The sequence below is a fragment of the Vombatus ursinus genome, unplaced genomic scaffold (assembly GCF_900497805.2).
Source record: "Vombatus ursinus unplaced genomic scaffold, bare-nosed wombat genome assembly UNPS02003292.1, whole genome shotgun sequence".
Classification (NCBI taxonomy): domain Eukaryota; kingdom Metazoa; phylum Chordata; class Mammalia; order Diprotodontia; family Vombatidae; genus Vombatus; species Vombatus ursinus.
This window is the reverse complement of record NW_020943070.1, coordinates 13898526-13923348: the sequence shown is the minus strand read 5'-3', so window position 1 is coordinate 13923348 and position 24823 is coordinate 13898526. Positions and strand designations below refer to the sequence as shown.

The 24823-nt window shown below is 36.9% G+C and overlaps 1 protein-coding gene across 1 annotated transcript in view; it reads left to right on the top strand.

The window, feature by feature from the left end:
* PTPRR (protein tyrosine phosphatase, receptor type R) overlaps positions 1-24823 on the top strand; it is a 352189-nt gene that overhangs the window by 248534 nt on the left and 78832 nt on the right. The window contains exons 7-8 of the mRNA XM_027873737.1: positions 11667-11853; positions 22017-22101. Of these exons, the coding sequence (XP_027729538.1) occupies positions 11667-11853; positions 22017-22101 (272 nt within the window). The remainder of the gene's footprint in view (positions 1-11666; positions 11854-22016; positions 22102-24823) is intronic.

The window sequence follows — 24823 nt, the reverse complement described above, 5'->3', positions numbered from 1 at the left end:
AAAAGGGTTATATTTCCTAGAGCAGAATAAAAGTTTCTTTTAAATAAAAAATAATAGATTTTGTTTCATCTTTGGAAATGGGTCCAAAACTTCACACACACACACACACACACACACAAACACACACACACCCCTGCCTCTCTGTGTGTCTCATTCTGTGTGAGTCTCTTTTTTTCCTCTGTGTGTCTCTGTATGCCTGCTTTTCTGTCTGACTCTGTATCTCTAGTTATGTGTCTGTCTCCCACCTCCACAGCCTGAGGCTAGATGGTTTTCAGCTTATACAGAGAATGCTTTCAGTCCACTGGGTCTCTCCAAGATTCCAGTAGATCTATGATTCCATCAATATAGGCACCCCTCTGATGATAAAGAGAATAATCAATCTATGCCTCGCCATCCTGTTCAGCTTTTGGCCATGTCTTCCCATAAATCCAGCATAGGGGTCTGGCCAATGTGACTGAAGCTTTTTTCATTTTCTTAGCACTGTCTGGATACCAATGGGGTATTTAGGGTGTGCATCAATTATCTCTTACTCTCACTATGTAATTGACCCATCCTTTTCTTTAGATGTACTTCTCTTTTCCACTATTTCTCTAGTATATGCACACTGTTCGTGCCCACTATGTGTCTTTCCATTTCCTCTGGGTAATCCTTAACTTCATTTCTTTGGAGCCTGTAATTGCATGACTTGAAGACATACATCTTCAGAAAAAAATATCTATGCTAATAAAAATTGTTTGTTTCATGGAAGTACTTGAGGGACACTAAAAATGCACAATTTCCCTAAGGAAATTCAGTCCAGTCTCCTTTTCATGTTCAATTCTTGCCCAACTCATTTTCTATTTGCTTTATATGTCCAATATACGTGTATTGATGGATGAACTCTATGAGCCATCCATCCAACTAAGTTATATTGTAGGCTGGACAACACACATCCATCATCTCCTTGGTTTTATTTTTCCTTCATGAATAGTTATTCCAAACTCTTTTAAGTAATTATGAATCATTTTTAGGAGGCCCTGCAAAGATCAGAGACTTAATGCAATCAGCACAGTGTCATCTAAAAATAGAAGTCTCTAGAGCACTGTGCCATGGGATTTGGATATTACACTGGAGATCCTCAATGAGTAAATACATTAGTGAATGTTCTGAGCCTCATTTGATGCCTTTCTTGAGAGCAATAATGAGAGGGTCATTGTTATCTCTCAAGGAATGCTATTTGGCTCTGATATGGCAACCAAGGGCAACTCTGGTTCAGAATGAAAACTCCTTTGTAAAATCTTACGAGCAAGAACTGTGGGAGACTATTACAGAATCACCTCATTAAGCACAACAGTCTACTTGAACACAAGGAAGTTAATAGAACCTGTATTCCAAATTAGGATTCCTCCCCATTTGTCTGGCATGAATCATTTCTTGTCTTGGTTAAATGGCTATTTGCAAGGTTATTTTCACAATTAGTATATTTGGCTTTTAGGGGACAGATGAATGATTATGAATGGTACAAATCATTGGCAAATATGCTAGAGAAAGAATTCTATTGTTATACTTATATTGGCAGAAATGTGATCTTGGTGATCCAATCAACCTTTCTAGCTGCAATCACAGCCAATGTGTCTCTTCCAGCTAATTGATGTCTTCCTTCCACTTGGGGAGTTGACAGGACTTTCAGTGCAATCCCTGGCATAAGAGAAACCCAACGAGCTCATTGGACCCCATCATGCCAAAAGGAAGTCACTCCCTTCTCTGAAATTTCAAGGTGAAAGGGCAGCGACTTGTAAAGGTCAATGGCCATCCTTTATTCTCAAAGAATTTTAAACCAACTAAAGCACAGGAATGGGACACAGGGTGGTACCATTTGAAATGGGCTCTGAATAAACAGTGGAGTGTATATTTAAAGAAATGACTGATCTTGGATAAACAGTTGGGGAAAACTTGGAAGACAGCAGATTTTCCTAATTCTGACCAAGTTCATTTTAGGGCAAAGGTAGCCCTTGACGTGACCTAGCTGATGACTTAGAAATCTAACTTACTGGATGACAGAATGATAGATGAAGCTCCTCCAGAGTTTTTAGTTAGACAGTATTTATTTGACTTGATAAAATGCAGATTTTAAAAATAATGCTTATCAAAGATTAAGATGGGGGATGATTTCTAGATGATTCTAATGAATTAATAAAATCATATTTGACATGTAACTTATTTGGTGTTGGGGTTTTTTTTAAACACACATACCAGTCCATGCATACCCAGACTGTTGCTCTTATGAGCGGTCACTTTGGGAGCAGGGATAATTCTTCTCTTAGGCCTAATAGAGCATTTTTGCCAATGTGACACTAGAGGTGTCCCGAAGAACTGGGTCATCACCTAATGGAATATTAATGATAGAATCTTAGAGGACATCTAGTCAGACCCCCTCATTTCACAGATAAAGAAACTGAGGCACAGAGGGAATGTTAAATGACTCGCCCAGGTCCATACAGGTAGTAAGAGAATGAGCCAGAATTCAAACCAAAGTACTTGACTCTAACATGTATCAAATCACCCTTTTTACTGTACCATACTGCATTCAAGGAACTGAGTGATCAGCCATGTTCAATGCTCCTCACTTTTCCACCTCCCTGAAGTATAAAAGAAAAAGTTGACAGAGCGACAGAGATAGAGAGAAAAGGAGAAGAAGGAGGAGGAGGAAGATGAGGAAGAGGAAAAGAAAGAGAAGGGGGAGGATAAGAAGAAGAAGAAGAAGAAGAAGAAGAAGAAGAAGAAAAAGAAGAGGAAGAAGAAGAAGAAGAAATTCTCACCAAATTGTTAAAACTGACATTTGTACAGTGCATTTAGGTTTACAAAGTATTATCTCATTCATCTAAGACTCACAACAACCATGGATCAATGAACTTGTTAGATTCTCATTTGCAATGGATTGTACTTCAAGTCCTGTAAGTTCCCCAGATAGAAGGAAGACCTCAGTTAGCTGAAAGTACATTGGCTGTGAATGCAGCTAGGAAGGTTCATTGGGTCAGTTAGAGCCAGTACATATTGGAAATATGATTCCAATCAGAGATATTATTCAAAGCTCTATCTTTTTGAATCTGTCCGACTCTTTATTTGCTCCTCTTAGATCTGCTGTATGTGTATATGAAGAGAGAAAGGTAGGATCAGCAAATAGGATATAGCGCATCAGAAAACTATGGAAAAATGAAAATATGCCAACTCAGTAGTCCTGTTTGGGACTTTTACTGGTTATGCCTAAGCTGGCAGAGGTCAGCAGCAAAAAAGGCACTTAAAATTGCAGTATGGTTGTCCCATAATTCCTTTCATGAAGTAGTGAAAATGCATTAGATAATTTACCTCTACAATGTGTCCCAAAATCCTTACTGCTATTTCAAACTGTTAAAGTTTAATAACTTTGTATTAAAAGTATTAATTGTATTTCTTCAATTATCATATAAATTGTGGTACAAAATATAAACTTATTATGTAAATAGTTAATTGTATTTAAGTATATAATTAACTTTAATTATTAGTTACATGTAACAGCTTTGTGGGCAGCTAAGTGATATAGTGAATAGAACACTGGTCCTGAAGTCAGAAAGACTTGAATTCAAATCCAGCGTCAGATATTTACTAGCTGTGTAACCCTGGACAAATCACTTGTGTCTGCCTCAGTTACCCCACCTATAAAATGAGGATCATAATATCACCTACCTCCCAGGGTTGTTGTGAGAATCAATTGGAATAATACTGTAAGATGCTTAGCACAATGCCTGGAACATAATAGGTGCTTCATAAATACTTGTTTCCTTCATTCCTTCCTTTTACTACATGACTGGCGCATCTCCTTTGATAGCCATAGGTTTCCCTAATGACAGCCTTTACAACACTTCTGCATAATTCTTCAGTTGTAATGTTTATAGCAGCCTGTTTACATTGGCCATGTGTTTCACCATTGTCTTCTGGGTGATCGTCATTCTAATTCTTCAGACACTTTGGCATTCCATGACTTATATTCATTCAAACTCACCAGAAGGATATTGGTCTCAATAGAATAAAAGAATTTGACAGTCACAAGGACCTCAGAGACCATCTAGTTTACCCCAATGGAATCTCTTTTATAACATACCCATTAAGTGGTTGGCTTTGCTTTTGTTGAAGACTTCTAAGGAGGGCAGCCCATTCCACTTTGGGGCAGCTTTAATTGTCCAAATTAGACATCAAGAAAAAAAAAAGGTGAACCCGAGTTTCAGTAGAAACTTGTTGTAGTTAAAAGCATTATGCTGTTTCCCAAAGACAATCCACCCCACTCTCTTCCTCCTATTCAATACTGGGCTCAACTCAAAATAAGGAACAATTTACACTATTGAGGCTGTGCCTCTTATGTGGCTCATCCACTATTTCTGAAGGCAATGCCTGAAGACAGGTCTCTCGAAAGCTTTAAGCTATTACAACATGGTTAAAGGAAATATATGGCCTTCTTAGTGATGACACAGAGGGTCACTGCACTCAAATATTTGGTTTCTGGTCTGTTTGTTCAAAATCATTCCTGTGACTTTATTTCATATGCTTTATCCTAGCAAATGCAAAAGAAAGTGCATTTAACAAGTCCTTGAAAAAATGTAAAAATTATTATTTCTCCTAAGGAGCAGATTCATTTGCATAAGGATTGCAGGATATAATTCTGAGAATATAGGCAGGAAATACAATGAGAAAAATATTTCAAGAGGTTGAAATTACATGTTTTCGGATGACATATGTTTTGGAATATGAAGCTTCATGTGACATTTTAAAAAGCCTTACACTTTGGGTTATTATAACCATATGCACCACATTTCAAGTCTCCAAGTTAAATACATTTGCATATTCAAAGGCTCTGTGATTTTGTTAGTATGGGGAACTCCAGTATAGGAATACGTCATAGGGAGTTGCCTGAATTACATAGAGAGCAAGTGACTTGCCCAGAGTCACAGAGTTGGTAAATGGGGAGGGGGAAGAGGTGGAGGAAGGGAAAGGAGGGAAAGGGAGAGTCATTGCTAGTACCTTTCTTTTTTAGATTACTTTCCATCTACTCTGTATGTATTTTGCATGTACTTAGTTGTATGTCATTGGTATCAAACTCAAATAGAGATGCATCCCAGAAGGTCACATATGGATTCCAAAACCCACAAATTGTCATTACCTATGTTGTATTTTACCTTTATTTTGTTGAAGATTAACCAATTACATTTTGATTGGGTCCAGACTTACTCAGGAGTTCTGTGGGACCACGAGTTTGACACCTCTCTTTATAGGTTATCTCTCCCATTAGAATGTAAGCTCTGTGAGGGAAGAACTGTTTTTGCTTTTCTTTGTATCCTCATAGTATATAGCCGGCATTTGATAAATAGTTTCTAACTAGCTGTTGATTAACCAATTGACCAATTGCCTGGCACTCTGTCTACCAAGTGTGGTCACCTCTAAGTTAAATATATGCCTTTTATTGCATTATTGTTAAACACTTACAGACAAATGTTTCCTGAAATTAGTTTTCCCAATGATTGCTTAAAGGGAAAGAAAAGTCATCTTAATTGGATTGCAATTCTTAATATCAGCTGCTAACACATGCCATTTGATGACATTTCTTGTCATCTGCTACTTTCTGTGAAGTTGGGGTGAAAAAAAAATCGCCCACTTCAGAAAGAATGCTTCAGTTCAAGTTATCATTAGTAATGTTTCTCTAGCATTGCATTTTCTGAACTAATTCTCTCAACTAGGAAAAACTAAAAATTGAAAGTTAAAATTAGAGATGGCGTCATTTCAGTCTTTTGTCAGAAGAAAAACAGCCCTTTCACCATTAATGACTGACAGGACAATAGTAAAAACCAAAGAAGAAAAGAACAAAATTCTAGCTATACTTTGTTCTGAGACAAAGGACTATTTTTTTTTTCCTTTTTACCGGCAAACATTGGGAAATTGGCTATATTTAAATTAAACCCTGTGACATGTGATCTGTGACATTTGCCATGTTTATAATTCTCTACATCGCTTAGTTTTCCCATACTTCTGAACAGGATTCCCAAAAATTGGATCATAACTAATATGTAGTAAACTTGACTTTGGCTCAGGAAGCCAACATTCAAGAGAATGTCCCCAGGCTATCATGCCAAAGGTCTCATTATACCTCTCCTTAGACCCATCTTCCCCCTTCCAACCCTCATGATGAAGTTCAGACTCTTTGTGTTTGGACCCCTCTCTTGGCCACAACTGTATCTCCAATTCAATTGGCTTTTGACTTGCTCACTTTATCTTTATCACCTGAATTTGTCCCAGATATAAATTCCTGGCATGAGAGGCAGTGTTGCATAGTGGCTAGAGGACTGGTCTCAAAGTTAGGAAGACCTGAGTTCATGTCTCATTTCCGACACATGACACATACTCAGTATGTGACCCTAGGAAAGTAGCTTAACCTCTCCATTATCTAGTATGGAAGAGTCATACATGAAACCTTTTATGGGGAGGAGAGACAACACTCCTGAATGGTGCCAGAATCAGGTTAAAATGTAATTGGGAAACATTTAACAAAATAAATATAAATGCAATAGAACATAGATAATGTTACTATGTGGGTTCTAAGCCAATATGCAGTATATCCTCCATTCCCGTTTTTGTTTGAGTTTGATACCACTGCTCTTGACGACTAAGATTATAATTGCAGAGAAGGTGACAACCTGCCTTGGTAAAGAGAATTTCCTTACCTGGGAGTTCCCTGTACCAATGAAATCACTGCTCTAGTCCCTATCTCTAGAATAAATCCTAGTTATAAGTCTCTGCCCAAATATTTCAATTTTATTCCTACTCATCTTCTTTGGTCTCCTTTGCTGGTTCATTATTTCACCTTCTTCTCTCAAAATGGGGACCTCCCAAAAGGTTCTCTCCTTGGCCCTCTTTTTTTCCTCTCTCCTCTCTCTCCCCACCATGTTCTTATTCCCTGTCACTTTTCCAGCTATAAATCGTAGGCTTGAACAAGATATCAAAGGGAAAAGAACTTGATGATGATATGTATTTATATACTATCTTCCTAACAAATTCCATACCTGGGATCTGTGCCATACTGTTCTAGGCATCATTCAGGTTGTATACTTTGCTTCATTCCTGTTCAGGTACTCACCTATCCGTGAGAACTTAGGAGACCATTCCTTCCCTTAGTTTCACAATGGTAATAAAAGTTATTATAATCAGAATTATTTTTGTTCTTGTTGAGTCATTTCAGTCATGTCTGACTCTTCGTGACTGCTTTTGGGGCTTTCTTGGCAAAGATATTGGAGTGGTTTGCTATTTCCTTCTCCAGCTCATTTACAAATGAGGAACTAAGGAAAACAGGTTTCAGTGACTTGTCCAAGATCACACAGCTAGTAAGTGTCTGAGGCTAGATTTGAATTCACATCTTCCTGATTCCAGGCCTAGCCGCCTATCCACTGTGCCACCTAACTGCCCAATCAGAATTATTGCTAATCATTCAATTATCATACTGCATACTTTATTTGCTAGTCTCCAGAAGAAATTTCTGCATAGCACACTAGTCATGAGAATAGGATGCAGAGGGTACTCCCGGAGAATGCCTGTTAGACATGGTGTGGCATTCAGAAAATTCCCAGTTGTCCACAGTAGAGCCATTTAACAGAGAAAGGGCTACAAAGCTGTAGCCCTAACTTATACCAAATGGCTAGTTAAGACACAGTTACAGGATGTAGAATAGGGACAAATGAGAAGAAAAAAAAGTGAAAAAAGAGCAAGTTGGGATTGGGGGACTTGTTGAAAACAGCATTAGGAGTGAGGAAGGGAGTTAGAGGCCAAAGTCAAGTAGGTGTCATAAGAAATCATTTCAGCTATATAAACAACCAAGTTCACAGGATCAGAGATTCAGAGCTGGAAATGATTTTAGCGTAACCACATTCCAGCCCTGACAGCCACCAGCAGGATCATTACTCAGCTACACCCAATGTCCGCTATTCCAGCAGATTTGCAGTGACTCTTTCCAGCTACAAGACCATATTGTAAATTTCTGCTTTAGTGATTTCTTTCTGCATTGAAAGAATGAGTTGGGCTCCAGAGCATAAGATTTAAGGCCATAAAAATAGTCAGAGGATTGAGGAAGCCACCTGAATGGACATACACAGCCTGGCTGTTGCTTTTCATTAAACTAATTCTACCTTTCTCAACACTTGCTCCCATCATTCCTAATGCCAGACAAGAATTCAAACTGAAGTAGAAGGATCAATGAAGTCTAAGCAGTGGACTTTATTTCCTTTTAATCAAAACCTTCCACTAGAAATCCCAGGTTTTTCATTGACCAAGAATCTGAAAACAATTTGGCCTACTTCATAATTTCTTTTTTTTTCTGATAGCAGGGATATTTTCTAATAGCAGTTTTAATGATGATCAAACCAAGGATTTCTACATGCACAAATGCGTAGAATAAATCAGATATACTTGAAAAACAATCTAATGTTCTCAGCACTTATGTGCATTTAAGAAAATTTATTTAAATGTGCATTTCCAATATTCACAACAAGAAAAATGTACAAGTATACAGAGAGTTTTACCTTATCGTATATATGGTCAAAAGATTGAAAACTGTGAATGCTTTTGCAGCATTCTAAGACTGACACAAGCATACATTTTGTAGGATGAGATACTCCTCTGCCATACTATGATTTTCTGCCAGCCCTTGGTTCAGAGACCTGGAAAATGGCTATTTTGTTTATATTTCTTGGTTGTGATGCATTTCTTTGGTCCCTAGAGAGCTCTTTATTTTCCCATTTCCACAGCAACAGCTGCCACTGAGTTTCAGACTTCCTTAGTATGGAACACACCCAACAACCAGTAGAAACCATGCCATGCTCCTCAGTGAGGAAAAGTTGTACACATTCAATAATGACGTTTGGATTTTATGTCACTACTCAGAAATGTAATGAACCTCCTGCTCAATGTTCAGTATTAAACCATTAAAGAATTAGGGACAAGAGGGAAAGGGAGCACTGTTTCCCACAATAATTTCTATAAGTTGTGAAGAAAATTAATCTTTTTAGTTTTTAATAAAAAGATAATTTGTTACTTTTCAAAACATTAGTCTGATATAAATGAATGATATGTTTTATACTCATTTCCCTAATATGACATGTCCTTTGGGAAAAATTCATCAGGGAAATTTCACAAGACCTACCTCCCATTATTCTAATCCCTAGAAATTAATACTTGACATTTATATTATCAATATGAACTTTTTTCTTTCTTTTCTTTTCTTTCCTCTCCTCTCTCTTCTTTTTTCCTCTCCTTTCTTCTTTTTCACTTCTCCTCTCATCTTCTTTTCTCTCCCTTCCTCTCTTCCTTTCAAGGCGTCAAGATTCCTAATTATCAAACACCATGACTTTTTAATTTTTTTTCCCTTGTTAAATATCCTTAATTTCTTCAACTATGGTCAGAGATTATAATCTTGAGGACCTTCACCATGCTATCCAAGCTTGTCCAGACACTATCTAATTCATAGCTGTTACTAGAACCAGAACTTTGCTCTGGAGATTTAGAGGTCAAAAATATTTCATAAATGTATCCTTTAATTTTGGGGGGGGGGGTAGGGGGCTAGGCAATGGGGTTAAGTGACTTGTCCAAGGTCACACAGCTAGTAAGTGTTAAGTGTCTGAGGTCGGATTTGAACTTAGGTTCTCCTGACTCCAGGGCCAGTGCTCTATTCACTACACCACCTAAGTGTCCTTTTAACATAAAAACAATTGAATTCAGCACCCAGATATCAAGAATAATTCATTAAATAGGGAGTTATTAAAAATAACCATCTGAGAGCCATGAGAGTAACTAATTCCTCCCTCATTCAAGTGAATTTATCTTAATCACTTCCCATATTATTTTCATATCACAAAATACAAAGGTGCTTTGAGGTCATGGTTTCCAACTGATCCCCTGTAGTACAATTTGTGTCACTTGCCCAAGGTGTCAAAATTGCTACTTATGCTTCTACTGTAGCTTATCAATAGGCTTCCTAAAATGTGGCAAACAGAAATGAAAACAGAATTCAAAGTTTGGTCTGACCAGGACAGAATCCAACAGGATTACCTCTCTGATCCTGAAAACTATCTATTATCTAATGAAGGTTAAGTTTGCACTAGGTTTTTTTGTTTGTTTGTTTTGTTTTCAGCTGCTATTTCAAATTGGTTTGTATTGAGTTTGCAATTATCTAAAACACCATGAACTTGTCAACTTTTCTTATGAACTACTGTCTAGCCAGGCCTCCATACACACACACACACACACACACACACACACACATACATACACATATATATGTATATATATTTTTTGTGCAGTTGATTCTTGAACCCAAGTATAAACAAGCCCCAATATTTACTACTAGGTTCCTGTGAAGGAATTGTGTTTGGCTGCTATAGTCAAATTTAGATCCACAGGAGAAAAATTGACCAATTTTTCTTTTATAATAGAAAATAGATCTACCTAAAATATTAAATTCTTTTGACTACATTCAACCCAAAGTTGGATATTTAAGATTTTTGGTATCCATTTATCTAAAATATTAAATTTATTTAATTACATTCAAACCAAAATTAGATGTTTAAGACTTTGGGGGGATCCCAACCCTATTATTTAATGTCAGTTATTTCTCTCAGTTTTGTGCTATCCTCAAATATTATAAATATGATATCCATGCCTTTATGTCAGTCATAATTAGTGTTAAACAACAGAGGGACTAAACAGAGATCTGTGGGTACTACATTGGAGACTTCCTTCCATACACATATTCAACCATTAATGATTACCCTTAGGATCTACCTATTTAACCAGTCCTCAACTCATCTACCTATATAATCATCAAGCCAAAATCTGTATGTTTTTGCTACAAGAATAGTATGTAAGAAACTTTGCCAGATACTTTAATTGAAATATAGACAGACTTGATCTACTCCATTCACCTTATCTACCAATCTAGTAACTGTGCCCAAAAAGCAAATGAAGTTAATCTGACATGATCTGTTATTGATCAAGCCATGCTAGCTCCTTATGATCATTACTTCCTTTTCTAGATGTTTACTAGCCATCCCTTTAATGATATGCTCTAGAATTTTGCCAGGAATCAGAAGTCAAGTTCGTTGGCCTAGAATTCACATATTCCGTTTTCTTCTCTTTATTGAAAATTAGGGTAGTTGACTATATCTTATCCCACAGTACTTCTACCCTTCTTTACGACCATTCAAGAATTGACAATCAGCAAGGCTCACAATATTGAAGTCATCTTCAACTACCATATTCAATCAATGAAGTTTGAAGAGGCTTATCTCCCATTTAGCCCAGGGTAATCAATTTTTTAGCACTAGTAACTTTTAAAGAACATCTTCAAAGTTTTAGAGGGGTTACGATCTATGTTGGTACATACAGTATCCACATAGATGATATCACAGGTATTCAAAGTATTAAAATAAGCTCATCCCAATAAGTGTAACTATGTTTCTATGAAGGAATTGTGTTTGACTGCCATAGTCAAATTTTGAACCACAAAGGAAAAGTCATCTAATTCTTCTTTAAGGAGGTAAATATTTTAAAGTAATCTTTAAGTAATTACTTCTTTTAGTAATTTTGCTAATGCAAAACCGAACTATTTTCAAATGCAGGCGAGGATCCAATGTGTCTCTTACTTTAGACATGAGTGGTTTGGGGACCATCGAGCCTTTTGTGGCTGTGCCGACCCCACGAGAGAAAGTAGCAATGGAGTACCTGCAGTCAGCCAGCCGGGTTCTCACGAGGTCACAGCTGAGGGACACCATGACAAGTTCCCATTTACTCCAGACTGAATTCATGGTGAGTCTTTCCCTTATTTCAAAGGTGTTTATCTACATTGGTTTAATATTTGTGTCTGGGGAGGAAAGGGTGTGACACAGACCTTGAGACTATGTGCTACCACAATCAGAAGGCAAGGCAATTATCTATGGAATGGGAGGGCAACAGATGTTGTGCATATTCCTAAGGGAACCCAAGTCTTTCTCTCTCTCTAAGATTGCCTATAGCTAGCCTATAAAATCAAAGTTAGCACAGGCTCTCAAACTATCCCTCGAACTAACAAAGCTGACTGTGTTGTCAGGGGAAAGAGCAAGACAGCCAACTGAGACTTCCGTGTGGCTGAGCCATGCACCCCTGGGGAGTCTGGTTACCTAGGTGCTTATCCTGTGTCTGTGTTTGTGTTCCCTCGTGTTGTGTGTATCTCTGGAGAAAGTCTCATACATGGGGCTGGACAGCATGAGACTAGACATCTTAGGGCACAGAATGAATCAAAAGGCGTGGATAATATTGCTAATGCTATCTCATGAGGTTAATGAAAGCTGCATCCTCAGAAACTTCATTTGTGCCCTTCCCTAATCTCTCTGGCATGTCTCTGACAAAGCTCACAGGATGTTTATGGCACAGTCAGGAAAGGTGTGTATCTGCCCATGGTAGAGTATGTTTAGGGAACTCATTCTCCATGTTTTACATCCATACACATCTCAAGTTAGTGCGCTTTTTAAAAGCATGTCTACCTGGCACATGAAATTAACATTACTGTGGAATGTCTAATAATGGCCTTACTCTACTATTCTTTTATCAGATCCATTATCAGGGAGATGTTTGATAGAGTCAAATAGACCTAACTAAAGAATTCAATTAAATAGAACAACCTGCTCTAAATCTAATTCTGCTTCTATTGACAATTTCATGAGTCTTTTTTTTCCCTCTAGGCATTGACTAATTCAATATTTTCTCTATTATATCTAAGATAATAAAAGGGGGAAATGCCAAAATTTTCATTTTCTCCTCAATGCTTTATTTTATTGGTCCAAGGTTTCATCCTTATAACAAAACTTGACTTTTCACAAATTTGCAGACTGACTAAACAGTGGAAAATTCAAATGAATTGTTTGACATCTCATTCTTTTCAAATAATGAAATGAGAGATATCACAATTTTTTTGTTTCATTTAATATTCTACATAGGCTGTTGACATAGTTTTCACAGAGGAAAGAGTATCTAAAAATGAAAATTATGGTGCTGATTGACAAACCATTTTAATTATCATGTAACTAAGAAGTTATTATAGTTGTTGCTAATTTGCATGGAAGCCATTTTTTTTACCAAATCTTACATTAAGCTGTTAAATATATTTTGATTTTAAAACCATGATTATGTTCACATAAGATAATCCTTATGAGGAAACTCCCTTTATTAATGGAGACTGACAACTGTTTTGTAACTTACAGTCACTGAATGATTTATTGATTTTCCTAGGCTGGCACCTCCGTGGGTGAGAGTCAGGATTTGAACATAGGTCTTCTTGACTTTAAGGTCTCTCTCTCTATCCCGCTATCTTTCTACATTTCATTGCACATATCCTAAAACATTATTGGTGTCCTTTTGAAAGCTTTTGATTATTATCTCTCTCCTCCTCCAACCCTACTTCATCTTCAAACTTTGCTATATCCAACAACTTTTAGGTCTGATATTGATATGTAAATTCTATTCACTAGCTGCTTTTTCTCAAATCATTTGAAATTTATGTCACTTATTTAGGCATTTATTCTGCCACAAAGGAGAGTTCATTTGAAGAGAGGGGTCAAGGAGAAGTAATTGACATAGAATACACACGTTCCTATTTGGTGGGCCCACATGTAATTGACCTTTGGTGCTAGAATTATAAGGTCTGCTTGCAATCAAGGGAATAGCTGGTTATGAAGTTTTTCTTTTTCAAATTGTTGTTATTGCTATCTTTCATTTTTACCTCGCCTATATTGCCTAATACACCCTTCCTCCTTCACCTCTCAGATAGCCAACCCTTATAACAAAGAGTAAAGAAAAGAATCAAAAACATTTCAGTAAAACTGATCAACACATTGACTGACATCAACCTTATATTCAGTCTTCCATACCCATAGTCCCCCACATCTGTGAAGAATGAAGGGAAGTGCATTGTCACATCCCTTCTTCAGGACCAAGCTTTGGCATTGTAATATTTCACAGTATTCAGCTTCACTTGTTTTGTTATCATTGTTCTTTCCATTTACAATGTTGAAGTCTTTCGGTATGTTTTCCCCCAGTTCTCCTTATTTCATGTTATTCCTTATATTCGTTTTTTCTTATAACACAGTTACATTCCACTTCATTCATGTACTGTGGTTTGTTTAGCCATTCTCCAATTAATAATTATCTATTCGTGTCTAGTTCTTTCCTACTACAAAAAAAGTGCTGCTGTAAATATTTTGATGTATACAGAGCCTTTCTTGGATCTCTGAGTCAAAGGGTATGGATATTCTTGTCACTTTATTAGTATACTTCTAGATTGCTTTCTATTTTTTTAATTTTATTTATTTATTTTGTGAGGCAATTGGGATTAAGTGACTTGCCCAGGGTCACACAGCTAGTGAGTGTTATGTGTTATGTGTCTGAGGCTGGATTTGAACTCAGGTCCTCCTGACTCCAGGGCCAGTGCTCTATCCACTGCACCACTTAGCTGCCCCAGATTGATTGATTGATTGATTGATTGAATGATTTTCATGACAGATTGCTTTCTAGAATGGCTGGAATAATTATTCACAGCTCAACCAACATTGTGCTAATGTGCCTATCTTTTTACAACCCTTCCAACAATTACCATTAACATCTTTTTGTCGTCTTTATCATTTTGTTCAGTGTGTGATGAAACATCAGGGTTTTTTTTTTATCACATTTATATTATTAGGTATTTGGAACAATATTTCATATGGTTATTGAGAGGTTGTGATATTTATTTTGATAACTGCTTATATCCATTGGGAAAATGGTCTTCAGTGAGGTCCAGTTAAAATCATTTGTGTTAGTTCACAATAATTCTTGGGTATCAGACTCTTATCATTGATATTTGATGCAGAGTTTTTCCTCCTCAATCGCTGCTTCCCTTCTTATCCAAGCTATATTAATTATGTTTGTGCAAAACCTTTTTCATTTTAGGGCATCAAAATCTATCATATCTTTTGTGATTACCTCTGTTCCATATTTGGTTAAGAATTCTCCCCTTGGAAATAGCTGTGAAAGATGCCTGGTTGGGTTCCTTTTAATTAAAAAAAATGCTATGACCTTTAATGTTTAGATCCTGTACTTAATTCTTCCTCAAGTAATTTGTATTCCTGAGTTCATCAAATACCAAGTTATTAAAATCAATTGTTTCTGATTCTTCCTTAATTTATCTGTTCCATTGATCTACTTTAAAAAAATTTAACCACCACTAAATAATTTTGATGATTACCATTTTACTCTATAATTTGAGGTCTGAAAGTGCTATTCTGCTTTCATTATTACTACATTTTTTCCCATTATTGTCTTCAGATTCTTTTTATTTTATTTTATTTTATTGGCAAGGCAATCAGGGTTAAGTAACTTGCCCAGGGTCACACAACTAGTAAGTGTCAAGTGTCTAAGGGCGGATTTGAACTCAAGTCCTCCCTTCTGACTCCAGGGCCAGTGCTCTATCCACTGTGCCACCTAGCTGCACCTCACCTTGAGATTCTAAATCATTTGCTCCTCCAAACAAATTTTCTCCTTAGAAATTCGGCCTAGCTCTCTAAAAGTCCCTTTTGGTCATTTGATTGGTGTAGCACTCAATCTGTGGATTACTTGAGGTAGTATCATGATTTTTATTATATTGGAGTAATCCACCTATGAACGCTGGATGGAAGGAGCATTTTTATTCAGGTCTTCAATGTGTCTTGATAAATTGAGCCTAAGAAAATTTTGTTGATATTGTCATGATTTTGAATGGAACTTCCTTTTCTCATATTCTTTTTTTAAAAAATAAATTTATTTATCTTTAGTTTTCAACATTCACTTCCATAAGATTTTGAGTTCCAAATTTTCTCCCATCTCTCCCCTCCCCCCACCCCAAGATGGAATGTAATTTGATAGAGGCTCTACATATACATTCATATTAAACCTATTTTCACATTAGTCATGTTGTAAAGAAGAATTAGAACCAATGGGAGAAACCACAAGAAAGAAGAAACAGAGAGAGAGAGAGAGAGAGAGAGAGAGAGAACAAATAATACGCTTTGATCTGCATTCAGACTCCATAGTTCTTTTTCCGGATAGCATTTTCCATCATTAGGCTTTTGGAGTTGTCTTAGATCTTTACATTGCTAAGAAGAGATGAGGCTATCAAGGTTAGTCATCATACAATGTGGCTGTTACTGTGTACAATGTTCTCCTGATTCTGCTAACTTCACTCAGAATCAGTTCATATAAGTCTTTCCAGGTTTTTTAAAAATCTGCCTGCTCATCATTTCTTATAGCACAATAGTATTCCATTACATTCATATACCACAACTTGTTCAACCATTCCCCAACTGATGAGCATCAACTCAATTTCCAATTCTTTGCCACCACAGAAAGAGCTGCTACAAATATTTTTGTACATGTGGGTCCTTTTCCCATTTGTATGATCTCTTTGGAATAAGACCTAGAAGTGGTATTGCTGGGTCAGAGGGTATGTACATTTTTATAGCCCTGTGGACATAGTTCCACATTGCTCTCAAGAATGGTTGGATCAGTTCACAACTCCACCAACAATGCATTAGTGTTTCAATTTTCCCACATCTTCTCCAATATTTATCATTTTCCTGTTTTGTCATGTTAGCCAATCTGGTGTTAGCCACACTGAGGAGTGATGTGGTACCTCAGAGTTGTTTTGATTTGCATTTCTCTAATCAATAGTGATTTAGAGCATTTTCTTCATATGATTTTGGATAGCTTTAATTTCTTCCTCTGAAAATTACTGTTTGTATCCTTTGATCATTTATTAATTGGGGAATGACTTCTATTCTTATGAATTTAACTCAGTTCTCTACGTATTTTAGAAATGAGACCTTTACCAGAGACACTGGTTGTAAAAATTCCCAGTTTTCTGCTTCCCTCCTAATCTTACTTGCACTGGCTTTTTTTGTGCAAAAACTTTTCAATTTAATGTAATCAAAATTATCCATTTTGCATTTCATAATGTTCTCTATTTCTTGTTTGGTCATAAATTCTTCCATTATCCATAAATCTGACAGGTAAACTATTTCTTGCTCTCCCAGTTTGCTTATAGTATCAGCCTTTATATCTAAATTGTGTACCTGTTTTGACTTTATTTTGGTATATGGTATAAGATGTTGGTCCTTTTCTGATATTCTTAATAGAACATCAGCTCAATCACACCTGAAATAAAAGTTGTTTGGTTTGGTTTTTTTTTTATCATATACCAAGGAGTTGTTGAGGAGGAACTGAGCAGCCACAATAAGGATATAATTAACGAAAAGCAAATAGAGTCCATCCTTATAAGAGAACTTCCATTCCTAGATTTGATTATAAATTGTATAAAGGTATTTAAACATTTAGTAAAATATCATAGTTTTCAAGAATGCATTTATGTAGGAGACCCAGGAAAAATATCAAATCTGGCCCCTTACCATTTAACAAAACTGATTCTCATTTCTTCTTTCTAATGATGTTCTTTAACCTATCTAATAACCTCATAAAGAGACATTCTCTTGTTAACTTAGTAGTAGTATTTCTTGGACATTATCCCATCCACTAGCCCTTGATATGTTTATGTACCAGATGGGTGTTAACATACTAAAGAATGAGAGTCTGTGTTTTTTTTCCTTCTTTTTAAAAAAAAAATGACTTTCATCTCCAGAATAGCTGTAATCTCAAGTCAATTCAACTCAACTCGATTCAACAAACACATGTACAAAATTCTGTGCCAAGAAGGTGGGGGTGATCCAAAGTTTAGATAAGACCTTGTTCCACCCTTCATGAATTACACTTAGCAGGGAAATCTAACACCTACAAAAAGATTAGAGGTTGTAGAATTATTGATCTAGAATTGGAAAGGACCTCAAAGGCCATGTAATCCCATTCTTTCATTTTATAGATGAAGAAACTGAGACCAAGGAAATTAAATGACTTGCCCAAGGTCACACAGGTACTAAGTGGCAAAATATAAATTGAAACTCTGGTGCTATGATGAGAAGTCCAATACTCCTGCCACTCAATCATACTTCATCTCTATAAAATAGCTAAATAATAGATGTTTTATTTAAATGAGGCATTAGAAAAGTACTAAGGTTGGCCCTGAATGACAGAAGGAAAAAATGCCCTTCCCTTTCACTGGGTTTGTTTGTTTGTTTGTTGTTGTTGTTTTATCACCAGGACTTAGCAACATACGTGGAACATAGTAGGTGTTTAATATAGGCTTGTTGCTTGTTTGCTTGGTAGATTCATTGCAGAGGTGAGGAATTATGGGTAGGGAATATCACTTATACTTTGGGACTCAGATGATATGTTGGTTAATTTTGCTGAAATGCTTCTTATTTTCTTTCTTTTTTTATCCTTTGTTGCAAGGAATGGTTCAATGGTTAGGGAAGGATGGTTCTATTTGGAAATTAAAGTAACGTAAACACAAAAGATATCCACAAAAATTTTAAAGGTAAAAACAATGGTATAAGGGGGAAGAATTATTATTAACGGGGTAATCAGGAAAGACTTCCTGAAGGAAGTGGTGTTTGAATTAGGCTTCAAAGGATGAATAGGAATTCAAGGGGCAGCTAGGTGGTCTAGTAGATAGGGTGCTGGGCCTGGGGTTAGGAAGACTCATCTTCCTGGGTTCAAATATGGTCTCAGACACTAGTCGTGTAACCCTGGGTAAGTCACTTCACCCTGTTTGCCTCAGTTTCCTCATCTGTAAAATGAACTGGAGAAGAAAATGGCGAACCACTCTAGTATCCTTGTCAAGAAAACCCCAGATGGGATCATAAAGAGTCAGACACAACTGAAATGACTGAAAAACAGAAATTCAATGGTCATAGCTGGTTAGGTCATGGAGACAGCTTGGTATAGTGGAAAAATCGTTGGCTTTAAAGTCTAAGAATCTGAATTTGAGTTCCAGGTATGACAATTACTTATTGTGTGGCCATAACTTATCCTGTTTGTGCTTCAGATTCCTCCTCTTTCCTATTCCCTCCAGTTTCGAACACAATGTTCTTTGTTTGATATTGAAACTCTTCACAGCCTGCCCCTTCCTACCTTTCTAGGCATATTTACCTCTCTAAGAACTCTTGAATACAGCCATTTGGGTCTATTTGGTGTTCCTTACTCATGACACTCTATCTGCTATCTTCATGCCTTTGTCTTGGCAGTCTCCCATGCCTGGAATGCCTTCTTTCCTCACTTCTGCCATTTAGAATTCCTGGCTTCTTTCTAGACTCAGCTCAAATGCCACCTTCTGCAAGAGGCCTTTCCGTGTTTCCCACCTCATCTGCTATGGGGGGAAATTTGCTTCTTTATTTTCACTAGCTTCTGACATTTAGCATTCCTTCAATTACTTAAAAAAAAACATTATGCTGAGAAGGGATTCGTAGGCTTCACCAGACAGACAAGGCAGTTCATGACATAAACAGGTTAAGGACCCCTGCCTTTCTTTCTAAGGGGATCTTACATCTTCTCTATATATACATCTTAATGTACCTATTCATGTACATGTTGTCTCCTCCATTGCAATGTAAGCTCCTTGAGGGCAGGGATTGGCTTTACCTTTCTTTGCATCTCTGATGCTTAGTACAGTTCCAGGCAAATTTAATAAATGCTTGTTGATTGATTGATCTTTAAAATCCATAAAATGGAGACAAATTAATAAAAAGACATTTATTAGATACTTTATTAAGTATTATGTGTCAGATACTGTGCTGGTACTAGGGTAACAAATAGGAATGTGAGATGTCTTGCCCTCAAGGGGTTTACATTTTAATGGGGGAAACCATACAAGGCAGTAAAAAGATTCAGAGGGAAGGGGTCTGGAGCCATAGGACAGTCAATGCCTACACTCTCCTCCCCTCTCTAGAAACAATGGAAGTAATGATTTGCTTTATTCCTTTTTTTTTTTTTAGTATTTTTTAGTATTTTATTTTTTAGTATTTTTAGTATTTTTTAGTATTTTATTTTTTCACAATTATGTGTAAATCAATTTTCAACATTTGTTTTTCAAATTGAATTCCAAATTCTCTCCCTCCCTCCCCACCCCACCTTGAGAAGGCAAGCAATTTGATATAGTTTATACATGTATAGTCGTGTTTCCATATTAGTCGTGTTGCAGAAGAAAACATCGACCAAAATAAAAACCCAAGACAAATGAGAAAAGTAAAAGAAGTATGTTTTGATCTGTATTCAGACCCCACCAGTTCTTCCTCTGCAAAGGGATAACATATTTCATCATAAGCCCTTCAGAATGGCTTGGATCATTGTATTGCTGAGAATGATTTGCTTTATTCCTGGAGCAAGAAAGTAGAAAGGGGAAAGGGAAGTAGGTCTGCTCCTGCTCACTCTCTCATCAAGCTCAGCCCCAAGGTATGATTCTAAAGATGAGTATGCTAAATCACACAGGGAGAAAGGTATGGTCTCTTGTCTGAAGATAGGTGAGTTTAGCTGGACAGGTAGCAAAATGTCCCAAGATTTCTGGGGATGATACTACCTGTATTACTCACCTCCGACCATAAAGAAAATGCCTAGGAAAATTTAAAGCACTATATAAATGAGTTATTTCAGAACTAGCAAAGGCATGGAGGTGAGAAAGTAGAGGGTATGCACAAGGAAAGTTGTAGCATACACCGAACAAAATAGTATAAGATTAAGAAGGTTTAAAAAAAAAAAGAGTATCATGGTATCAGATTATGGAAGCATTTGAATGCCAAACTAAGAACTCACTAGGTAATAAAGACTCATTGACCCTTATCTGCACTGACCTGGACTACTGTGATAATCCCTTAAAAGGCCTTCCTAATTCTACTCTCTCCTTTCAAATTCTCCTGCATACTGTAAATAGCGATTTACAGTTTTTTGTTTGTTTCTAAACAGAGTAACATAAACAGATCAATATATGAGAAAATAAGTCTGGAAGCAGTATGAGATTGTTGTTAGTACTTTGTTCTCAAAAAGGATCAAATGACATTAGGAAGGTGCTGTTTTGATTTGCAAGTGAGTTGGAGTTTAAGTGAGGCAGGCCCCTGAACAGTCATAAGCCCCACTCTCTCTTCCAGGATCATATGAGTCCAGTGGTAAGACATAAGTCAAGATGACTGGTGATGGCCCCAGATGTAGTAAGAGACCTTGACCTTTTTAAGCTCTTTCCCAGGTCTCAGTTTGTTTGAGACAGCATCTATTCAGTGATTAAAGGCTAGGCAAGAATTGAGGCAAAAAGATTGATCTAGTTTGCCTTTGCAAAACTCCCGGAATGATTCTGGGAGGAAAGATCCTCAGAGTTTCTGGCCAGAACAGAAATAATCACTATTTACAGTATGAGGGAGCATTTGAAAGGAGAGAGTAGAAATAGGAAGGTCTTTTAAGAGATTATTGCAGTAGTCCAGGTCAGTGCAGATAAGGGTCAGTACTAAAGTGGTAGTTTGGGGGATAAAGAAGAAGGAAAAAAAAATTTGGTGAATGGGACAAGCAAATGTGGGCGGGGGAGATCATAGGTCTGAAAGGTGCTCTTAAAATAACTTAGTCATTTGTTTTGTGAAAACAACACAAGAAATATCTTAGACAAATTTATTCAATCAGGAAAGGAAATTAGTTACTATACTGGCTGATAGGTAGGTGTTATTAACAATACCCAGAAACCTGTAGCTTCTTATTTGAATAAATTATTCCTGTCACCTAAGTTCCTAGTAAGTAACCAAGTATTTCTAGCTGCTGAAGGAAGGCTTATGTTAATTTTTCGCATGCTTTAAATTTTGGTGTCCTGTGATAAAGTCTTATGCTATAATCCTGGATATATTCTATATTGCTGAGCTAACACCATCAGGACTTGGTAGGTGATGGGCATTGAAAGGAGAGGGAAAGGGAGAATTCAAAGATAATTCCAACCAACGGATATGACCTCATGAAGATCCCCCAATATAGTCTTATACTAATCTGATGTAATTTATTCTTTGTAGGAAATACCAATGAACTTTGTGGATCCCAAAGAAATTGACATTCCACGTCATGGAACTAAAAACCGCTACAAAACCATTCTGCCAAGTGAGTTTTTTTTTAAATAAAGGTTTCTATTTTTCATAGATTTGTAAGTGCTACATGCACCATCTAATAATATTTTCAGAATGTACAGTTTGAGATAAACCTATCTTAATTTTGCAACATTTTTTTTTGATGAGTAAGTCACTTAACCTTTCTAAGTCCCAGCAACCTCAACTGGAAAAATAATGGGTTAAATCCTGGCCCCAGAAAACTCATTCCAGCAACGTATGTCATTAACTTCTATCATGACAAGTCATTAGAGAGATGGGGGACTATGGAAGCCAAATGTGGTATATACACTATCAGATGCTACTATTCTGTTAGTTTAATTTAAATGTTTCATTTCTTTGTTATTACAAGAGAGTGTTTAGAGAATGTTAAGTTGTGGTGGAGGGAACCTTAAAGGGAAAACTACTTTGGTGCAAAACCAAAATGCAGCAATCAAATTGTTTTTAAATTAATAAAATGAGTAGTCTCTATGGATCTTTCCAGTTCTGACATTCTACGCTGGACTGCTCTCCATTCCCATTAAGAAGACTTCATCAGGATTAGCTAACAATAGAAATGAGGGCTACCTCATTGAACAAATAACAGACAAAATTGATGTTTAAGCAAAGTCATAAATGTGACAGGGTGATAGCATTGGAAAAGAAATAATTGGCCCCTTATTCCTAAGATTTCTCAACCTCTCTTAATGTGCCTCCTAAACTTTAGGAAAATGGATACTCAGTCAAATGATAGTCTTCATAATGTGACCATTTTAATTCCACCCACTCCCACCCCCGGCCCAGGATGTTAAACCCTGACTATGATGGGGCACTAGGCCACTAGAACAAAGCCTTCAAAGGAAAAATGTTACAAAATCCTTGCTAATGGGGACCATGGGGAAACAAATCTGTCTTTGCATTTTCATTTTTGGTGAAGCTAGAAATGCTTCATTAACTTCATTTCACTGAAATACATCTTTAGCTAGTCTACATGGCTCAGTCTGAGTACCTGAACTATGGTCTTTGTTGAAAGATATTCTATAGTAGCCTTTGGCAGACCTTAAAAGCAAATCAAATGCTGTGTGGGATGGAATTGGTTCTTTTTAAAAAAATCCTCTAAATCCTTTTGGGGAAAAATATCTGCTGAATTTCTATCTCATCTTATAGTAAGTTTGCCCCCAAATCCTCATTTGACCCCAAAAGAGTTTTGGAAAAGGTTTGGATTATTAAGAAACTATAGCCTTCCCTATTTCCTGTCCTGATGATATCAGACCAGTGCTTTTAGACGCCTGTGTCAGCTTTTCCATTCCCAGAACTGGGTGGATCTGGGGCACCTGTGGTGACAACTGATGTTGTACATGATGGATTTTCTGTTGAAAGTGTCTGTAGTCTGGGTACCCCACCCTCCGCCCTGCTGAGCAATTTCTAATTTCAAAAATGTAAGTTGCTCAAGTCACACTACTTCATGGGAAATACTATCTGGGAAGGCTAGACTGAATGTGCTGGGCCATGTGCTAAAAATTACTTTGGAATTGTATTGGGAGCTAATTATGTTAAAATGTGGCTCAATTCAACAAACATTTATTAAGTCCCTTATGTATACAAGGCATTGTGCTAAGGGGATATAGAAATAAACAAAAAAAGTTAAACAACCCCTATCCTCAATGAACTTTGGCATGTGACGAGAATGCTGGGCTTCCTGCAGGCTTTTTGCCATGGCCTTACCAACCAGCTCTACCACACCAGAAATTAGCTCTGTGCTCCTGACTTCCCCATAACTCTGACAGGTGAGCCTTCTGCCTTATCTAAAACTAGGAACTAGGCTTTCATATGCCTTTTCCTCACTATGTCACCAGTTGAGGACATTTTTTTCTTTTTTTCTTTCTTTTTTTTTTTTTTAGGCTATTGAGGTTAAGTGACTTGCCCAGGGTCACACAGCTAATAAGTGTCAAGTATTTGGTCTGAGGCCGGATTTGAACTCAGGTCCTCCTGACTTCAGGGCCAGTGCTCTATCCACTGTACCACCTAGCTGCCTCAACATTTTTTTTTCTTTCCTCTTTCCTCTTTCTCTTCCTTTCCTCCCACTCATGCCTTTTATATAATATCTTCCACAATTACATTAGAATGTAAGCCCTTTGAAGACAAACCTCATTTGTTTTTATATGCCAGTGCTTGGCAGTAGAGCTTAATAAATGCTCTGTCTACCTATCATCTATCCATCTATATTTTTTCTTTTTTCTTTCTTTCTTTTTTCCTTTCTCTATCTACCTATCTACTTACCTATAGTCTATCCATCTCTCTATAATTTATCTATCTATATATTATTGACCAACTTAGAATCGAAAAGACCTGATTTCAATTATTGCCTCCGTCCCTTACTAGCTAGGTAAACTGGAGCAAGTCCCTTAACCTTTGAGGTAAGTCTCAGTTTTCTCATATGTAAAATGGGGATAACAATAACACCCAGCTCACAAGGTTGTTTTGAGAACCAAATGACATAACAGATGTAAAGTACTTTGCAAAACATAAAGCAGTCAGTCAATAAATTATTTATTAAGTGCCTACTATGTGCCAGACACTGTGCTAAGTATTCTGTAAATGCTATCATCACCATTATTCTACCTGAGAGATACAATAATTGAGCAAAAAGTATGTAGCAGGGGTGATGATGGTAATCATTTGTTGGGCTGGAACAACCTCAAGTCACTTGGGACCAGTCAAGAGTTCTTTGCATCATC